The sequence below is a fragment of the Leguminivora glycinivorella genome, chromosome Z, assembly GCF_023078275.1.
Source record: "Leguminivora glycinivorella isolate SPB_JAAS2020 chromosome Z, LegGlyc_1.1, whole genome shotgun sequence".
Classification (NCBI taxonomy): domain Eukaryota; kingdom Metazoa; phylum Arthropoda; class Insecta; order Lepidoptera; family Tortricidae; genus Leguminivora; species Leguminivora glycinivorella.
In genome coordinates, this window is record NC_062998.1 from 8,057,932 (window position 1) to 8,078,723 (window position 20,792).

The 20,792-nt window shown below is 36.4% G+C and overlaps 1 protein-coding gene across 1 annotated transcript in view; it reads left to right on the forward strand.

The window, feature by feature from the left end:
- Nucleotides 1-20,792, forward strand: part of LOC125241289 (putative uncharacterized protein DDB_G0277255) — a 68,840-nt gene that overhangs the window by 18,554 nt on the left and 29,494 nt on the right. The window contains exon 2 of the mRNA XM_048149688.1: nucleotides 13,773-14,028. Within this exon, the coding sequence (XP_048005645.1) occupies nucleotides 13,909-14,028 (120 nt within the window). The 5' untranslated portion in view covers nucleotides 13,773-13,908. The remainder of the gene's footprint in view (nucleotides 1-13,772; nucleotides 14,029-20,792) is intronic.

Genomic DNA, 20,792 nt, shown 5'->3' on the forward strand with positions numbered 1-20,792 from the left:
CTATTAAATCTCGTTAGGAGACAATGTCGTATGTGGATAGGAAAGGTGTGTCGCTTAGGACTCTCTGGAGCGCGGTGCTTGAATACAGGTAGTCGGCCCTAAGACTTGCTCGTTTTTGAACTCGCTGTTAATTCCAAGCGATCCAATAGGTGTGTTGACGTTTTGCTATGCTCTAATTTGAAGTAAACCGCTTAAGGCCTGTACAGAGGGACTGCAATTTCCATATATGTATTAGGTACCTTTCAGTCGGGTGGTAATCCGTCTTCATCAACCCTAGGAGCCAGTTCCACTAAACTGACTCACTACAATTGGATTGTGTTGAAAAAGTCATCCCTCATACATTTTGCAATTGAATAAGATGACAATTGTTTGGGTTGAAAAAATAATGTGGGCTGACATTTTGTTAACACCATGCAATTGAGCAGTGAGCTTCATAACTTCCGAAAGTGTTCCATGAGGAAACCGAAGCTTGGACTGGCCATGCTGTTTTTCGGTTGAAATTTGCTGAAATTGGCTCTGAGACGGATGTTATCGGTTATGCATACATGACGTAGTCTCCTTCGATTATCAACATAGGATTACAGTATAGGTATAATAATAAGTTTTGCGCCAGTTTCATCCTGTTACTCTTTTTGTGTATCGCCTTAGTGCTACAGTAAAAATAGTGAATATACTTTAAGTATGACTACAGACTCTTAGATATTATTCATGCAATTGCTTCGAATGATTCTTTATTCGCTTCAGAACCCTAAAAATAAAGGTTGGCAGAGAGTTATTTTTATAGCAAAAAGCGATTGTTGTACATAAATATTGAGTTCGCAAAGATTTAGGAACATGTCTATCAAATTTCGCAAAAAAATTGACACAAGTCCCATTGTTCATGGCAAAAAATGTCGCAACAATACCACTGCCCGCTTATTTAAAATTTAATGTGCAACAGGGTGGACCACACACTATTATAGTAGAGAAAAACTGACCTTAAGATGCAAGTTTTATAAAATATAGATTAAGGAGAAGGTCCTACTCGCGTGATATCATTTTTAGGGTTCCGTACCTCAAAAGGAAAAAACGGAACCCTTATAGGATCACTTTGTTGTCCGTCTGTCCGTCCGTCCGTCCGTCTGTCAAGACCCTTTTTCTCAGGAACGCGTGGAGGTATGAAGCTGAAATTTATATCAATTACTCAGGTCTACTGTCCCTTGAAGCTGTGAAAAAATCAAACTTCTAAGCCAACGCAATCAAAAGATACAGCCGTTTATGCCGCAAATTTTCGACACTTGCAAGGGAATCAAAACCTACAGGGTGCTTCCCGTGAACTCAGAATCTTGAAATTTGGTACGAAGCAACGTCTTATAGCATAGATAAAGGAAAAATTACGAAAACCATAAATTTTTAGTTACATCACATAATATATTTTTTTTAATAATTTTAACCTTACTACCCATTTTTTTGCAATAAAAATACCATAGTTATGACTCGATTGTCGTAATGAACGAACTTTGTAAACCTTGCAGGTTTGTACGGAACCCTCGGTGCGCGAGTCCGACTCGCACTTGGCCGGTTTTTTTCATACTTCAAACCAAGCTTCAAACGTACATAGTCCGAATTTTCTTCTGCTGGCAGCATAAAATATATTTTGACACAATATGTTGTATACCATTTCCAGTTGTTTATGTTAAAGTAAGCAGCATTTAAAATTAAATATTGTATTGTCTAAGGCCTATAAAATGTTCTAGGTGTCTTTGGTCACATCTACCATTCACCTTTAGTCAAAATCTGATGCTAAAATAACGATTAACCTATAGACAATAAATCTAACCTATCTACCTTATCGTTCCACGATTAAAATAACAACCAACCGGCACGTTCGCGGGGCTTAACATGGAAACGCTTAAACAGTAAACTCTTATCAACGCGATAAGATGTCGCGATAATATGCTACTGAAAACGAGAACGACAAACACATGTGAGTAACAAGTGTGACATAAGTCGTTTTTTGTTTCGATAGACTCGGGGTTGCGTAGCGATAGTTTAGTTACCCGCTTCTGTTCGGCACTCGAGAACATTGAAAACTACATTTTGTGTTTACGTGTAAACGGAGTGGGGCGAGGACGCGTTTCGGTTGTTTTCACAAGCTTTTATTTAATGACTATTAACGGTTTTGTCTGATTTTAATTCTCTCTGACTGAATATTTTGATTAAATTTGGCTATTATAACTCTGTATCGTCTGTATTGATTTACTCCCTTTTGAGCCGTACACATGATCATTCTTGTAGTACTGTACTCAACCAAGAGGTTCAATGATCAGATGCAGAAAAAGTTTAAAAAGTATCATTTCCGCAACATCTAATTTGAATCATTAAATTAATTACCCACTGGAATGCTTTCAACGAACTGCTCGAAAATGTTTATTTCTCTCCGTTAATTATTTGATACGATATCGATTCGATGCTCCATAAAGTACGAATCCATTAAACATTTGCCTGAAACCTTGTCGCTTTTGGTAGCATTAACTTGCCTAATTACTACATAAGATATTTTGTTCGTACGGTATTGCAAAATGTGGGTACGTTACACTAAAGAAAATTATATTAAATCTCTAAAACATTTCTTACTTATTTGATTTATTTTCAGTTGAAATATCCTTAGATCGATCATTATACGATATAGGACCGATATCCTATACATTAAGGCGCCATCTTTGTTCTTTGACATCGTTCCTACATCCGATGTCGGATCGGATAGTGTGAAAACGGTTTTACCCTGAATATTTTCCCTCGCAAATACGTTTCCTTCCACTTTTGCCATTTAATTCACACCACAGACCAATACAACAAGACGGCCCTTACAGGGCGACTCGCGGTCACCAAGCATACGACAAATCGGGTGTATAAAAGTTTGAACGCGTGCGACACCGATCAGTAGCGCCCAAGTATACGACCCGCTAACAGTGTTCGTGTCCGCTCGGTAAAAAATCTTAAATAATTAAATTTGGCTGCAAACAATGGTCTCTTGCAGCATAAAGTGGTGTGGCAAGTCTTCTAACACTTCCACATAAAAAAGATGGAATAACATTCCACAGTTGAGTCAAATTAATTATTTTGTTGAATATTGTTTATTATCCGCGGAGTTCATTTATACTGGTCAATATGGTTGTATTGAGCGGCGCCGAGGCGCGTCCATCCCTTTTTGCCTAGTTAACAATGCGATTTGCTATCCCTTTCACGTACGACTAGGTAGATGGGGCCATGTTAGTTTATGTCTGTTGCGGGAACTTCGTACCATGTGCTACCATTTATTTATGAAATATAAAAAAAAAGCAGATTTGTAATTGTGAAATTTGTGAATAATTATCTAGAGTCTGTAGTGTTATTTAGTTGATTGATTTGTTTAGAATATTTAGTTGGTAATTTAACTTACATTAGGTTAGTATAGAGATGGGTAACTACCCAGGCAAATACCCGACGGTGGGTATTTACCGGGTAAATACCCGATATTTACCTACCCGCGGGTAAATACGCGGGTATTTTCATTTTTCATCCAAATTTGACGTTTTTAAATGGTGTTTGGGCTAAAATAGATTAATTTAAGTCAGTCTTTGTAATTGTACACATAATGTTTATTCAAATTGGGAACGAATAGGTAGCTATGAGATAAAATGTGATTTTAGTGTATCACTCCAACTATAAAAATCGTGTAATATCATTCTCTGACATACGGAAATAATTTCAAATGCTTTTAGTATAAATTATAAGTTCGACTGAACAGTAGAGATGGGCGGCGGGAAAATACCCGGGGTAGATATCGGGTATTTACCGGGTATTTACCCAATCTACCCGATATTTACCTTTTCTACCCTAATGGGTGGGTATAAATAAATATTGTAATAAAATGGGTCATAAATTGAATTTAATCGTGAAAAAATGTTTTCTTGGTATTGTATAATATATTTATATTTTATTAATATAGTTCTATAAACATATATCGAAGTATTTGTATTGAATAAGGAATTTGTTAAATATCATTGACATGCTTGTGTGTTTGTTACCTCCTCCTCCTAAACGGCTGAACCGATGGGGATGAAATTTTGTGTGCTTATTATAGTTCCTCTCAAGTAACAATTTCTGGTCCTATAGTGGTCGAGGACACCAAATTAAATCACACTAAATGGTCCTATAAATAGTCTATATTGGTACTGTAGAGCCGATTTGGCGCAATTATGCAGCCATTTAGTGATATAATAGGCCTATAGCAGTATCATCCGTGACGTTTAAGGTCTATAATGGTGATGTAATGATGACTATTGTGCTAATTTGTTGACATAGAGGACACAGTAACGCTATTATAGTATCAATGTATGCTATAGTAGCATTTGAGATTCCGTTATACAGGTTATTTTGTTCTATAATAGCAGTTGCCGTCCCTTTTAATGCGAAATTTCTAAAATAATTTAATGTGTGTAATATTTAACAAAAACTGTTCTAAACGAGGAACTTAACGAAAAGTGGCGTGTGAACTTGTGAAGTTTAGTGTCAATTAACATAATTTGGATTTCATATACTTCCATCATTACTGCAAAAAGGTATGCGATGGAAATTTTACCGTTAAAAGAATATTAGTTTAATGGAGTATTTTAAATGCGCCCTCGATTTATACATGTTTTGAATAAAATAAATAAATATAATTTAATACAATAAAATTATTGGCACCATAGTTTCTACTATGGATCCAAGAAGTAAAACATACGCTTTTATAGTTCGACTATATCACTTATCATACGCATTCACTGCCATAAGCCTGCCATTGTGGATTCAATTAGGGTTGCATGAGAATTTAACTATGATCCAGTTTAACTTATAAGTTCTTTATATAGAAAACAATACTTGTTTTCAATGTTTTACTATAGAAAGATCTTTTAAACAGTATTAATAAATGTTGTTTTCTTTTTAGTATGACAAATCTAAACTACAATTGGTCGCTATGTGTACCTATTTTTAAAGTTAATTTCTAGAAAAACACTGTACGGAACCAGATACCGCATCTTTGGCCTGATTTCATAATTACGATGTATAAACACCATAAAGCAGCCTTTTAAGGTCAAAATTGTCATTTAAAAGTAATCGTTTTCTACTCTTATATATCTGATTTGGTTTATAAAACATATAGTAAACTCAGCTATAACGCTATTGTGTTTTAAAAGAGATACCGAAATCATTATTCAACAGGTCTGTGATATTTAAAGAGTCATTGTGGCGTATACGGCGATGAGATATAAAAGGCATTAGAAAACGACTATAACCTTTTCAAAGCTATATAAACGTATCCTGAAAACTTCATTATAAAAATAGCTCTATAATGGTATTCATATCACTACTATACAGTGTTAAATACTATAGCAGTGTTTTCCAAAGCCACTATATCCCAAAATAGTGGTATAGTTAGGTTTTAAATCTGTTAAAACACAACTACTAAAAATACTATAAGCGGCTTGTTGGTAACCTTAATAGCGCAAATTGATTGCATAACAGTGATTTCTAACACCATTATACAGTAATATTGTTCTATAATAGTCATATTTGATCCTGTTATAGACCAGGCCTATAGCGGCTCTATAAAATGGTGATATAAACGTTTACATCACTTCCTAATAACACCTTTTAGCTGTATAACGCAACAACTATAGCGGCTTGTCGGGAACCTTAGTAGCGCAAATTGATTGCATAGCAGTGATTCCTAACACTATTATACAATAATATAGACCTATAGTAGTCATATTTGATCCTGTTATAGACCAGGCCTATAGCGGCTCTATAAAATGGTGATATAAACGTTTACATCACTTCCTAATAACACCTTTTAGCGGTACAAGCTTATATAGCTAAAAGGTGTTACTGGAGGCTTTTATACGACAGGCGGTCACGCGAAAACCTTTATACGACATCTATAGTAGCTTTTAGCGTCGAAAACCAGAATTATAGCACTAAAATGTTACTTGCTGTTTGTTTGGTAAAGCCTACTATCTAGCCGAAGTCACATAGAAGGCATTATTACAGTCCGAATTCAAAGCAAGTGTTAATTAAAATCACACATGGACGTGGCGCTTGTTTAACTAAGTACAAACTAAAGTATAAGTATCCCATAAATAAAAATAAAAAAAAGTAACTGACCGGTCAAGTGACTTATTGCACCCTTTAAATACGGATGCAACTACCTGGCGTTTTGCAAAGCTGTGACCTCATTGGCTAATGAATTTGAATTTGTCTGTCCACCGTGTTTAAGTTAAGTAAGTTATTTGAATACTTAGTGGGCCTAAAACATCTGGGGAATACAACTTTTTAATTGAATGTGGTAAATAACACATGATATATGGAATATTTGGAATCTCTGTTAACATTTTAATATTAGTTAGTCAAATATATATATTTATTTTAGTAGAAAAATATATTTCAGTCATGTAAATTAAGAATAATCTTTAATTTCATAGATTATTTTTTATACCCGCTCATTTGGGTAGATACGGGTAAATACCGGGTAGATTGGGTAGATATGGGTATTTTCCCGGTATTTACCCGTCAGCGCCCATCTCTAACCGCATAATATTGCATCGTCACGTGATTTACACAATTATGTGTGCAAAATTTCAGCTCAATCGGTTAAAAATATCTGCTTTAAAAGTCGCATGATTTCACCCGAATATAGGTACTAACATTGCAAGTTAAATAAAAGCTTGCAAAAACGCCTAACTTGCGCATTTCTTACCATTACTTGTAGAAATAATACTTTATAACTAAAGAAATATAAATAAGTTAGAAAAACTGCTATAATATTATAATTAGCTGCAAAACAAATTCACCACAGTACTGGTACCGGTACCATTGTCTATAATAGACATGTCCCATTCCCATCCCTACGGCAAAGCGTAAAGGCGCGCCATTATTTGAAACGACCAATGGCAGCACCGTGCGCTCCCGCCTCACCCCGCAAGGATTGGTGATTTGCGTCTCGAACAATATCGCTTGCAATAGGCTTCTAGTGGGGTGTTCTGTGATTCACACACACACACACACAGATACAGATACACATACATATATTTACAGATATTTGTTCCTGAGTCATGGATGTTTTCTATGTATTTGTATATTATTTATATCGTTGTCTGAGTACCTGCAACACAAGCCTTCTTGAGCTTACCGTGGGACTCAGTCAACCTGTGTAAGAATGTCCTATAAAATTTATTTAATTATTCTGATTCCAAAAAATCTCCGAGTTTTAAGAAGAATTAAAAGCAATCACCATTTTCAGTACAGTTACCTACTGCGAGGTTGTTTAGGGTCCCGTAGAAACAATGTTAAAAAACCCCGGTGACTGATATCCTTTCATAACCACAATTGTATTTTATTAATAAGGCACCATTAATTAATTAAAGAATAATAGTAACTAGTACCTACTGTAGCACAAGACCTTCAAATTAAAAGAAAAACAGGGAATAGTTATTTGTTTTACAAGGGGGCAAAGTTGTTGTTTAATCGCACGTGCCAATATTGATACCCGAGCAAGCGAAAGATTCCAATATTGAACCACGAGCATAGCGAGTGGTTCAAAAAGTGGAATCTTGAGCGTTGCGAGGGTTTCAAGGCACGTAGGTTAAACAAACTTTGCCACCGAGTGAAACACAAACATTTTCACCACACCAACACGAACAAAATACTGACTACAAAACATCAAAGTAAATCAAATCCAGCAATCTATTCAATATTTATGATTCAAAATAATGATTTGTAGGTAAATTCTAATAGCCACCTTAAGGCATCAAGTTAAAATTTGTATGAAATTACTTTGCACTCTTGTGGATAAAATACAATTTTGCTATCCGTTTTCGAATAGCAAAATTGATCTTTACTAGTTGGTGTGGTGAAAAAATACTTATTGCATGTTCTGCAACTTTTCATAAACAATTCATCCATAATAAACAGTTTTCGTGTCTTAACGTATTAATTTCTTGAGCCTTCTTAAACGAGAATAATTTATTGTCTATGATTAGTTGATTACATTGATTATCTACAACCGGTCTTAATTATTGATATCTTCCCATGCATCAAAAACAAAGAGAAGGGAATGATTTCCTCCTGTTCCATTATATTATAAGACGATCATGTCTTTTGACAATTAATCATTCAGTCTTATTATTTGTACGGGAACCTTCTACTAAAGATTCATGTATGCACTTGTCGATTTTAAAATTTCTTAGCGTGTCCAAAGACATTACAGAATTGCGTGCGTTACGGTCGATCGAGTCTACGCTTGGCCGGTCGCGGAAACACGTGGTAGTACAGTCACTGTCAGAAAGATCGGAGCGGCCAGTGTGCTCATAAATATCTAAACATGCCTGTATTGTTAGTGTGTGCTTAGACACTTTTGCGCACCTCAGTCGCTCAGATAGATTATGAAGGTGATTGTACATCAGAAGCTTCCACACACTGTGTCCTGTTGCGTCAAACACAACTCGTGGCTATTGTAATAAGATTCCACTTTCGTTAAACGCAAAATTAAGAAACGATCTTGCTGTACTAACTTTACCTTCTGCTTGATGCTGGTGAACAAAACGGCATATCTTATAACAGCGAATTAGTAATAGTCCACTGTATCAGGTAAATAATAAGGCCCGTAATGCATTGCAAATGGTGATAAAGTTAATGTTTTATAATTGCAAGCCTGTGATGTGTGACCATTGGTGACATATATCTGTGTAAATGGGGTCAAATCCGTCGTGTCTATGCAAATGCATACTCGATAATTAGCCGAGCGTTTCTGAGCGCAATTTATTTTACGAGTGAGAGATATCTTGTTGAGTAGTATAGCTTAACCGGAAACAAGCGGGCTGCATTTATTCAGCCCAGAAAAATCTTAGGTATTGCTGCATGCTAGTTCTAGAGGCATTCCTGAAGATTCGGACTACAGAGTTTATCTGTTCTCTCGAAGGAACTAATGTTTGTCTCTATGGTTCTCATACAAATATTTTGCCTAGCTGTGCATTTTCTATCACATCATGTACCCTATCGCTCGCTGCTTTCCTTTAGATCAAAATTCATGTTCACTACTTATTGTTGGCAGTCCTCTACTGTGCTTTTCTCCAGAAACTTCCTGCCTCGCACAACTAAAGTCTACTAAACCATTTATTTCTGGGGGCCTTATTCCGGATCGATACGACCTTCAAAACACACCCTTTCCTCGCCACTTTGGATATTGCGGAAAGACAGTTAGAGACCTAGTATTGGGTTGTAAGTGTCAATAAAATTAAATACAACTTTGTCGTTCTTTCTGCAAAGCTCATACCTCTTATTACATCTACACTGTTGCCAGTCACAGGAAACTCGGTCGGCCTCCCTACAAATGAGTCCGGCGACCGTGTAGATGTAACAACCGTTTGTGTTGGTGGTGAAAAGCGGAAACAAATTAATGACTTAATGAAGTTCTATTTTTTCTCCCTCAAAAGATAGTAGTGCGGTTTGTAAACGCATGTATAATTCGGCCACATAAACATCGCGTGCTGGCTGGTTTTCCTGAATGAAAAGTGGGACGTTAACATATATAATTACGTTTGAATATAGAACGCACAGTTTGGTTCAAGTTCGGGCGCGAATCGGACCATAGAGTACACGCATTTCTTTTTAATTTGGAGTCTTAGGCTTGAGAACTAGTGAATGTGATGTGATAATCATAATTTAATTAAGATGGCTGTTCTGATTTTAAGGGCTGCCGTGTTTGTGGTGTTTTTCATTTTCTGCTACGCTAGAAGTGTGTTTTGAGTTTTTTCGAGGCCATCTTTGCCGCTTCCGACATGATCAAGAATTCAAGAAATAACTACATTGGTATGTAGTGATATGTATATAAAATATATAAATCCATACGAATAAGTATTGCCTATTTTTAATTTAAGACACGCTCTTGCTGTTTTTTGTTATGCGTATACATATATTTACCAATTTAGGTACAATACGCACAGCAGTGGGATAGATTGGTGGCAAATAAATAATATTTTAAATCTCATTACATTTTTTTTTTGGAGACACGAAAACTTATCGCACACAGTTACAACATCAAAGCACTCAGTCGATCAGTAATTGTTTCGTTTCAAATATCGAACTTTTTAAAAGTAAAAACAGTCTATCACTAGTTGCTATTTACCCCTGACCTGAATTAAGACTATATCCGTACATAATTGTAGAAAACTTATTATTTGGATGTAGATAAAATTATGTATGCAACTGTAGATAATTAATTAGACATTATGCACCAATCACATAAATAACTATACCTACTCCACGTGTAAGTAAATAAACCCTATCGTCAAAATATCGCAACATGTGGTTTTTCCCACCAGCGAACGAATACCTTTGTACCTCGAATACCGTCTTTGTTAAAGCACACTTTCCTTTGTTACCCGAAGGCCGGCCGAGTAAAAAATACAATACAATTCTCGCGTTTATGAATGTGATATGAGCTTCTGCGCAGACAATTTATTCAGTGTTGCTAGATAGTAAAACATTTTTTTTTAATTTATTTATCGCCTGTGTGCGTGGTTTGGCCGCAAGTAACTTCAAATTCTGAAAATATTCAAAAGTATGGATATCATCATTATGCAGGTGTGTTTCAAATTGGTACCTTTATCTTATAGTGTAATTTGTATTTGTAGTATGGTCACACCATTTTTATTGTTTACATTGTTTACTCGCCAAAGTAGTTACATTAGTCTGCGAATTATCAATACACGTCCCTACATGAAAACATTATTCTCTAAGATAAGTAAATAAAGTCACATGATTCCTACGTTGTCTACGACGGCATCACACTAGCCTCCACTTTGTGTTCGAAAATCAAAATACTCTATCAATTTAGTTTCAAGCGAGCACAGAACAAAAGCACATCGAACTTCAATTTTGTTTTTCTTATAAATTATTTTCTTCTACTGTATTCGGCCAGTGCGATCTGCGAAGGGGTCATCGGCTGTTCACCATTACAAATCTCAGAAAAAAACACTGCCAATTGTATAACAGTTATCGCATGGCCACGTACATCAGATTACTACACAATAAAGCTTGGCACTCGAATAATATAGTTTTCCCCTCACTAGCTCGGAAACACGTGTTTTGTCCTTTAATACCGGCGGGTAAAAACGCATTTTATCCACTAGTGGGTAAAGTAATTTGACCTTGAATAAAGTCAAATTAACTGCTTTAAAATTGATAAAAGTGGGCGAATCTAGTAATAAAGATGATTTACCACCTGTGGAACTATTGGAAGCAGTGATAAACGCATTTTTTGCGTTGTAGTTTCCTCGCTATAGTGAGGGGAAAAGTTTTGTGTTACACTCGGGTGCAATGTATTTTACTAGTTTAAAAAACTTTCAGGATTCTATTCTCGAACCACTCGCTTCGCTCGTGGTTCAACTATAGAATCCTTTCACTTGCTCGTTTTTCAATTCCACACTCGGCGTTAAAATACAACTTTGCCCCCTTGTATAACAAATAACTATTAAAATTGCGTGCCGGTTGGTATCAGTAAGAATTTTCTCTCTCAAGGTAAACTTGGCTCTGACTCATTGCAAGCCTGCACGAGTTTTTTTAATTCGTTATTACGTCAGATATTTGTCTATTTATGGTACTTATTCAAGTTGAATACCTTTTTTAATTGTAGCCTTAATTTGTTCAAAACGGTAAGGTCAAGAATGAGTAACAAAAAGTATGTGGCCAATGATGTATATTACACGAGTTGAATTGGGTAGGTAAAGTTTTTTTGAAGATTGGCAAATAATATATTTTTCCCCTTACTAGCTCGGAAACGCGTGTTTTGTCCTTTAATACCAGCGGGTAAAACAGCATTTTATCCACTAGTGGGTAAAGTAATTTGACCTTGAATAAAGTCAAATTAACTGCTTTAAAATTGATAAAAGTAGGTGAATCTAGTAATAAAGATTTATTTACCACCTGTGGAACTACTGGAAGCAGTGATAAACGCATTTTTTGCGTTGTAGTTTCCTCGCTATAGTGAGGGGAAAAGTTTTGTGTTACACTCGAGTGCAAATGTATTTTACTTCTCGTGTGTTAAAAAACTCGCAAGTTCAGGATTCTATTCTCGAACCACTCGCTTCGCTCGTGGTTCAACTATGGAATCCTTTCACTTGCTCGTTTTTCAATTCCACACTCGGCGTTAAAATACAACTTTGCCCCCTTGTATAACAAATAACTATTTCTGATATAATGCATGATAACGATCACGGAAAGGTGGCTCTTTTATTTTTTATTTCGTATTATTTATTAATTATCTTTTATTAATTGCCCGAAATGACGTTTGTGAAATTTAATAATGGCAGATGAGGTGAAATGCCTTTCTTTGCGCGTAAAAGAGCCACATTTCCGTGATCGTTATAACGTACTCTATTAGAAAAAAATATTATTTGTCTATCTTCAATAGGAGATATTTCATTGGGAATACAAAACTTTATAGTCGGGCGTTGATTCGTTATTATTTCTTCACATTAGTACTCGTATGTCATGTTTAAAACATAATTTTCACCACACCAACTGGTAAAGGCTTTCTTTGCTATTCGAAAACAGATAGCAAAATTGCATTTTATCCACAAGGGGGCAAAGTAATTTCATACAAATTTTAACTCTATGTCTTAATCTGGCTGCTAGATTTTACCTATAAATGATGATTTTGAATCATAAATATTGAATAAATTGATGGATTTGATTTATTTTGATCTTTTATAGTCAGTATTTTGTTCGTGTTGGTGTGGTGAAAAATTTTGTGTTTCACTCGGTGGCAAAGTTTGTTTAACCTTCGTGCCTTGATACCCTCGCAACGCTCAAGATTCCACTTTTTGAACCACTCGCTACGCTCGCGGTTCAATATTGGAATCTTTCGCTTGCTCAGGTATCAATATTGGCACGTGCGGTTAAACAACTACTTTGCCCCCTTGTAAAACAAATAACTATAGTCGAACAATTTAGTAAGAATTCAGCCATTGATTATATGAATATATTAGAGTTTTCCTAGGCCCGGTTTCACAACGATATTTGCAACAACATTGATCCACTTTTTGTTTCGAAACCAAGGACTATACAATTATGATAGTGATATAGATTCTATGATAATGAGATCCATTAAGATATTGGCAATTGAATTTCCGTTGAAGAAAATTACGAGATGCTATTTCTTAACAATCGATCGAAAAAACGATAGAAGAAACAACTTGGTTGAGTCCATCTTAGCTTACTGATGGGCCAATTTGAAATAATAATTCTAGCTGTGTGGGAGACTGGGACTGCCCATAATGCAATTTTTGAGGTTCCGTACCTCAAAAAGGAAAACCGCAACCTTTATAGGATCGCTCGTGCGTTTGTCTGTCCGTCTGTCACAGCCAATTTTCTCCAAAACTACTGAACCGATTAACTTGAAATTTGGCACACATATGTTAACCTGTGACCCAAAGACGGACGTGTAATTCATATCAAATAAATGAAAGAGCTTTTTATTAGTATTTCAAAAATATTTTTTAAATTACTTGAAAAAAAATTGGACTAAACATTATTCAACGGCATTGGTAAAGTTTGGAAGCACACTTAAATAACAACAGCTATTTCAGTGTTCGAAAATATAGATACGAGTATACTTACTTCTTGCATAATCTGCGATATCACCTTTTACAAAGATCCTGATGTACACGATCTGACAGACACTCCGATAACCTAACTCTCCATTGTTCCAGGCTGACATATAGACTTCCGCGCTGACCACACACCGCCAACACCCTGACCGCACGCAGTCGGGCATTCTGTGCACCCAGGACCTGTGGGATGTGCCGGCCACACCGCAGCCGGGTGCAGGAGGTCACCTAATCCAAGATGAAGTTCTCAACGGGGTCGAGTTCGAGCAGCCTGGCCAGCGACTCGCTGTCCAGGAAGTCTACGCTATGCATATACACGGAGATAGACGCGCCGGCACCGCCGCCGCCGTGCGAGAGGGTGAGTTTTCTTTTTCCTATTCTTGTGTGTAAGAAACAAAAGAAGTTGCTAAACGGACGCGTCGTTGAAATTCCCTTTCGACAGTAAGGTCACAGCGGTGGAAATGAGAAGACGTGCGGGAATCAATCTTGCAATCCAGCGAAGCAGAGTCGATTCTATTGGTTGATGTTCATTCCCTGTCGGATCTGCACCTTTGTCAGACAGGCATCTCTCTTCTAGACGTTAGACTATTTATTCCTGATACTGTACCGTAGCCAGTCCAGTAGAAGTGCCCAAAAGATTGGCAAAAGTATTTTATGTTCATTACCACTTTTTTCACAATGTTCGTATTGATTATTATACCTCTTTTACCGATATCTACACTTGCATATTTACGATTTAACGATTGCCGATAAAAATTAACTGAACATGCAAATGCACAGGAAATCCGTTATACGAATTTTACTTAGTACTTTACGTTTAAGTACTAATTAAGACTACTAAATAAAAGAAGATACTTTTTGAGGTCAAGAAAGTATTTGTAAGAAAGGAAACAATAATTAGTAAAAAATTGCACTCGAGTTTTTATTGCTACTTTCAGAATGCGGTAGTTAATATTGTAGGTATTGTAAGTAGCTTATTATTTCGGGGTTCATTCTGGACATTTTGGTAATTTGAAATTATTAATGCAATTATTAAATAAAATTGCAAACAAATAACAATTTGGGAGACATGGCTTTCATTTTAAAAGGGGCTTAAACTTAGATTGCTACAAAAGGCAACTGTGTCAAAGGAACACTCTTACAAGGGTAGATTAAGCTTCTTTTCCTACAAAAGGATAGTAAAAGGAAGGTATTAATAGTTAACTTAGGTATTAGGATAACATTGATAGGGTAGAGTAATTTAGAAAACTACAAATATCGACTAAATACCTAAACTATGGTTTTCCATATCCAAATGAAACATGATGCTTTGGTATACCTTGCAGTAGCTTGAATTTTTCTGAGGTTTCATTCGGAATACTTACGCTGTTTTCATAGTTACGAGTAGGTACTCTATAATAAGTACTTGGGTACGTTGAGCACCTAATTATGCAGCTAAGGGATAAAACGTTCTTATTGCCAAGTCTGCAGGTTAACCTTAAACCTTAACCAAACTAGGAGCCATATTTTTTTATACGAAGAGTCCAGGAGATTAATATATTTTTCCTAAAGTCATCGTATATTTGTTACTTTTACTAAATGGTAAAGCCCAGTCCCTAATGAAGTGAGGGCGGCCCCACAAGCACATTTCATGCACGCAACATAACAGGCGGCCTAGCCGAATGACAATCGTTGACGCTAGACGCCGATCGAAACGCAGTCTGGCTCTGTCGCGCCACTACGCAAGTGCGATAGAGATAGATAGCTACGAACAGGTATTATCGTGAGTGTTTGTGCATTTGGCTACGTACCCAAGCGTGAAAGTGCATACGCCAAGTTCGTGCGCCGGTACAGCCTTGGCGCATGACGACAGGCTTGCGAAGCATCGCGCGAAATGTGGATCGACGGCAATACGTTTTTATGCGTTCAGTACTTTATCTGGTGTAATTATCGGTAATCTGCTTTATCTGAATGATTTAGGTTGGGTTTGCAAAATACCTGAAAGCTGAGGAACTATAAGGGTCTTCCCAAACCTAGAATCGGAGCCGATTCCGCGTCGATAGGTTTGGGGAAACCCTTAGGTTTTCAGTTGCTAGTGTATTGGAGCGTTGCTAAAATACATCTTTTTAAAACTGTAGGTATTTATGTATTAGATAAGGACGAATAGTTTTAACTCACAAGCGAGATAATGTCGGGGCACCTTCATGCTAGTAAGCTTAGAACTCTATAGATGCTCTTTCCTGTGATTGTGAGAAGCAAATTATAGACGAGGGTTAGACATTTTAATATCAGATCTTATCCTATTATTGGTCAAGCAGGCTGCACGCCTGTCAATAGTTTATAAAAAGTATTTTAGGATCTTTGTTTTCTCGGTTACTAATCTTAAACCATTAAACCAATCACTACAAAAACCTGTATTTTACTATGTCACATTTCGAATTAGACCACACTGAAACGATGTCATTGAAACAGCAAAGACAAAATTTGAGTTCAAAGGTCGATATTAAAATTTTAAATGACAGTTTACTCATCGGCTTCTAAATATTCAAGATACAAGCATCGGGCCGGCCACTTTCACCGACCCGACCCGGACTTTACATTGTTTCGGTGTGGTCTTCAATGGACCGCTGTGTAAGGCGTATGCAGTTGGTACGACCGTTCCGACTGTCCGTTTTATTTATTTGTTGTTATGGCATAATTGCTGTCTTTTATAAACACAGGGTGAAAAAAACGTGCAAATTTTCATAGTGACTTTTGAGGTCATAATGAACAACTTTTATAACGGGACCAATGCTGAAATCACGAAAAAATCATTAGCTGTTCCATAGAAATGAGCTGTATCATGAGTATCATGTATCAGTTGAAATGTATAAAACAGCCAATTTTGCGTTTTCATCATTAGTCTCTCAGAGCAAAAAATACTATTTTCTCAAACATGGTATGAAATATTGATGTTATGTGCCTTATAATTGGCAGCGAAGTTACGTTGCAGGTCCTAGGACGATTGATAGATAATGGAATTTCATAAACCTTGCAGGCCAAGGCCGGCAAAGTCCTCTTTTTTAATTTCTAATTGTGACATAACATCAAAGCCAATTAAAAAAAAACTATAAGGGGCTTTATAGACGTCCCGACTGCAACTGGTACGGGCCCTAGACAATATTTGATTTTGGGTGCGTTTTCATACAAAAAAAAATTTTTTCGTTTTTTTTTTCGTTTTTTTTTTAACTTTTTTTTTTTATAAGCAGGAGATAAGCCATCCAAAGTTACTATTTTCAGTAGACTTTATTTATTTCATACCATGAATTGTTCTTTTCTGTGATTAGTCCCATATTAGTAAATCTAGTTCATTATGCCCTCAAAAGTCACTATGCAAAGTTTGAATTGTTCTTTTTATTTCACCGTGTATGTTCTAAGGTTCTGGATCCATTGGATTACGGTTTATGGAGGGTGAACAAGTATGCAGGGTTTCCGTTGCATTTGCTAATAGGGCAGTCGACTATTCGTGAGCATAAAGAAGTGTTGTTTGATAACTATATTAAACTGCATTGGTATGTCTACCTATGTGATATCTACTGAATCGTCAGGCGTCCGGGATGTGTATTTGGAGGCAAATAACACACAATTGCAGTTTGAATATTGAATTTTTGCGTGTTATAATTTAGGATAAACGCTGTATGTGTTTTTAGGAAGAAACATTTCAAAACTATTATATTTGCTATTAATCCTCCATAGCACAAAGCTCTTTTACGAGCAATTTTAAGTAAAAAAATAGCTGAGATATATAACCAATTTTAAATACCTTATTAGATATTGACATACCTAATGTAAACCGGGTAAACCGCATGTGATAATGCTGCATGCTTATACATATTATAATGGTTGCATTAATTGTTGTTTATACTGTTCATTTATTATTATTACCTACATAAGTTACGTAGACGGTAAGTGAATATAGCATGAACATATTTTAAATATAAACATTTTTATAGCATGCTATGCGACTGGCCCAATGATGATCGTCTGGGTTAATTAATTAGAAAAATGTGTTTTTCTATAGCGAAAGGACCTTTTAGGTATAGGATACGACAAAGAATCAACTTATAGGCCGTGTTCGTGATTTAGTTATTTGATAATGCTTAATTTCCGACTTACATTTTCGTATGGTAGGTGCTAGGTAGCTATGGTTTTATTCCGATGTACAATCAGCCTTTATATCGATTTCGGACCGGATCGTAGGGTTAAACTTAACTTACATTAACCTCGATCTGATCCGACTCTAAAGCCGTTCAGTTTAAAATCAACTATAGCAGTTCATCTCAGTTCTCTCTTAATGAACGGCTTTAGAATCTTCAACTCCGGTCAACCGCATCTCAGTTCCTAATGTGAATCTTCAAGGTCGTGTAGTTGCGTCAGTTTTTGTGTACAAATTATGTCACGGCCAAAATCTTTGACTATATTGATGATCGGGCCGAATAGCCTGCGCCTTGGGCAATGCCCACGGTAACGCATAAACGCACACCGTGCTTTTCGGCCTTTGTGGGCGTAAGCTGACAGTAACTACTACACTATACTAATAGCCACACTACAACACATATTGCTATCCCTTTCATGGCTGGTCAGATCCGTCAGTATGGAAAGGGATGCATTACACAGTTACAACAACTGTATCTGTCCATCCAAATGGACTAAATCCCTTTCATGACAAGTTTTATACTAACGTTTATTCAGCTCGATTCCCGGTCGATATCTTGTAGAAAAATCTATAGATTCAATTTACTCGCAGAGCAGCTAAAATTGTCATGGCAACCGCAAGAAATACACATAAGCTTGAAACAATATTACTATTACAAATAATTAACCATTATATGCATAATTTTCCACAAGTCTAAACTAAGTTCCGAAATCTGAACTTAAACGTCAAAGATGGTCGTTGATCAAAGACTTAATTGTTACGACATGTTTGTTTTCAAAACATATTAGTGTTGTGAAGTTGTTATGTTTGTAAACACTGATTAATTCCGTATTGGTTTATATGCCATAGTCAAGAATAGCAAGGAGCGATTAAGAGAATCGCGGAGACTAGGCCAAACGTGGGTGTCAGCAATTATATGTTACAAAAACTCGATAGAACCTCGTCCATTATGTTCTTTAATAGATTTATTTAACAAAGAAAGCATTTTTTTTTAATAAATGGAAGGCTTGGTAGCAAAAGGCCTATTCTATCGAAGAACAACTTTATATGTCTTTATACGATTTTTGAATTTTTTTTAATGGTGTTTACAGTAAATTCCCGAATCGCTGCTCCACTACTGTATGCTACGTATAAGCAGCTACTGCACTTACAAAGAAGACTTACTTACAAAGATTTAATGTTCTCGTGAATTCGGTACAGCGGGCCGATTTTTGAGTCTCACGCGTTCGAATTCAGAAAATTGACACTGAAAATAATAAGCAAGTCACCGTTTTCAACCGGTATTTTAGTGACAAAATCCCGTATGCGAGATTCAAAAATCGCCCTCCAGGTCCGAGCGAGTGGGCCAGAGGCCTAGAGGTCTTGCCGCGTAAGCTGAAGACTCGGGTGCCGACCTTGGCCACTTAAAGGCTTCATCAGTTTTTCCTCAATGTAGGTAGTACAACTAACTCAGTTCATATAAGCCTCATTGCCACCAGCCCACCATTGGAGTAAGATAAACTACAATTACATACTCCTCCCACTCGTAGAAAAAGTAAGCCTTGCCTTGTTTTGATTGTTCGTCACGTCCGACAAATTCAATACCAACTGACTGACTTATCCACAAAACAAATAGTCGTCACGTTTACTTTCATCAAGTGCTCTCCTGCCTATTTATAATATCTATTATAGATTATCTAATGTAACTAAATCACTTTCGCCGATCGGCTCTCGGCCTATTGTTGAAGGCTAATGAACTTACCAAAATCGTGTTTCGCTCATTGACTTTTACAACTTTATTATTATTTAATAAGGTTCAATTTGAATGTGTTAGTATTTATTTGTTGTTACTCTTTGGTTGCGAAGGTGCGATATGAAAGTGCCTTATAATGATTCCATCTCGTTGTATACTGTCATTTTTTGTCATTGCGTGTTTTGTCAATCAATGATGAAAGCATGGAGAGTTTTGTCAGATCGCCGCGAGATGTCCTTATGTCATTAATACAGTTAGAAGAAGACGTGTCATCTGTCTCGCGGCGACATACTCTCGCGGCCATCATGTGCTAGGCTTCTGTAATATCGGCTTATGAAGTCGCTATAGACATACCGGAGCGACTGAAGTGCTCAAACTTATCTGACCACGCGCTGTGCCTTGATGATAGCTGATTCAGATATGTCTAAGCATCGTGTGGTATATTTGATGGCGACTATTGTCTGTATTTTCAACCCCCGACACAAAAACGACGACGGGGTGTTATAAGTTTGACGTGTCTGTCTGTCTGGCTGTTTGTGTGTGTCTGTCTGTGTCAATGGCCGTGGCGTAGCTCCCGATTTTGATTTAGGTTTTTTTTTGTTTGAAAGCGGAATTAATCGGGAGTTTTCTTAACCATGTTTCATGAAAATCGGTCCACTATGTCGCGGATGGATGTGGTTAGGTTAGTTAGATATTTAAATAAATACAGAATTGACCCTCTTTTGGCTCTTTAAGCCATTTTGTTTGTGTCATTGAGGGTAAATCCCTTCAATATAAATATAAATTTAAAATTAAGGTATTATGTTGCAATCAATCCTTGTGAATTGATTACACCTTTTTTAGTGTTTAACCTACAGTTTTCATTGATTTTGGCCCATAGAGCTTTTAATCAAAAATTAAAACCCATTGAAAATTCAACCCTCTCTTATCACGCACAAAATCATCTGAGGACATTAAAAATTAAAACGTATCTCAACTCAAGTATTGCTAGTTCAAACAATACGAGGACCAAAACACCTTTGTACTCCGGATAACGGGATACCCCCATTTGCCAGAATTTCATTTGCCATAATTTTATTTGCCATCCTATTCAACAATCATAATATTGTTTCTCATAACATCTTATGCCATAATCATTGTTTACTATATTAATCTAGTGCCAGAAACTTTGTTTCCCATAAAGTCAGTTTCCATAATGTCATTTGTCAGAATCATC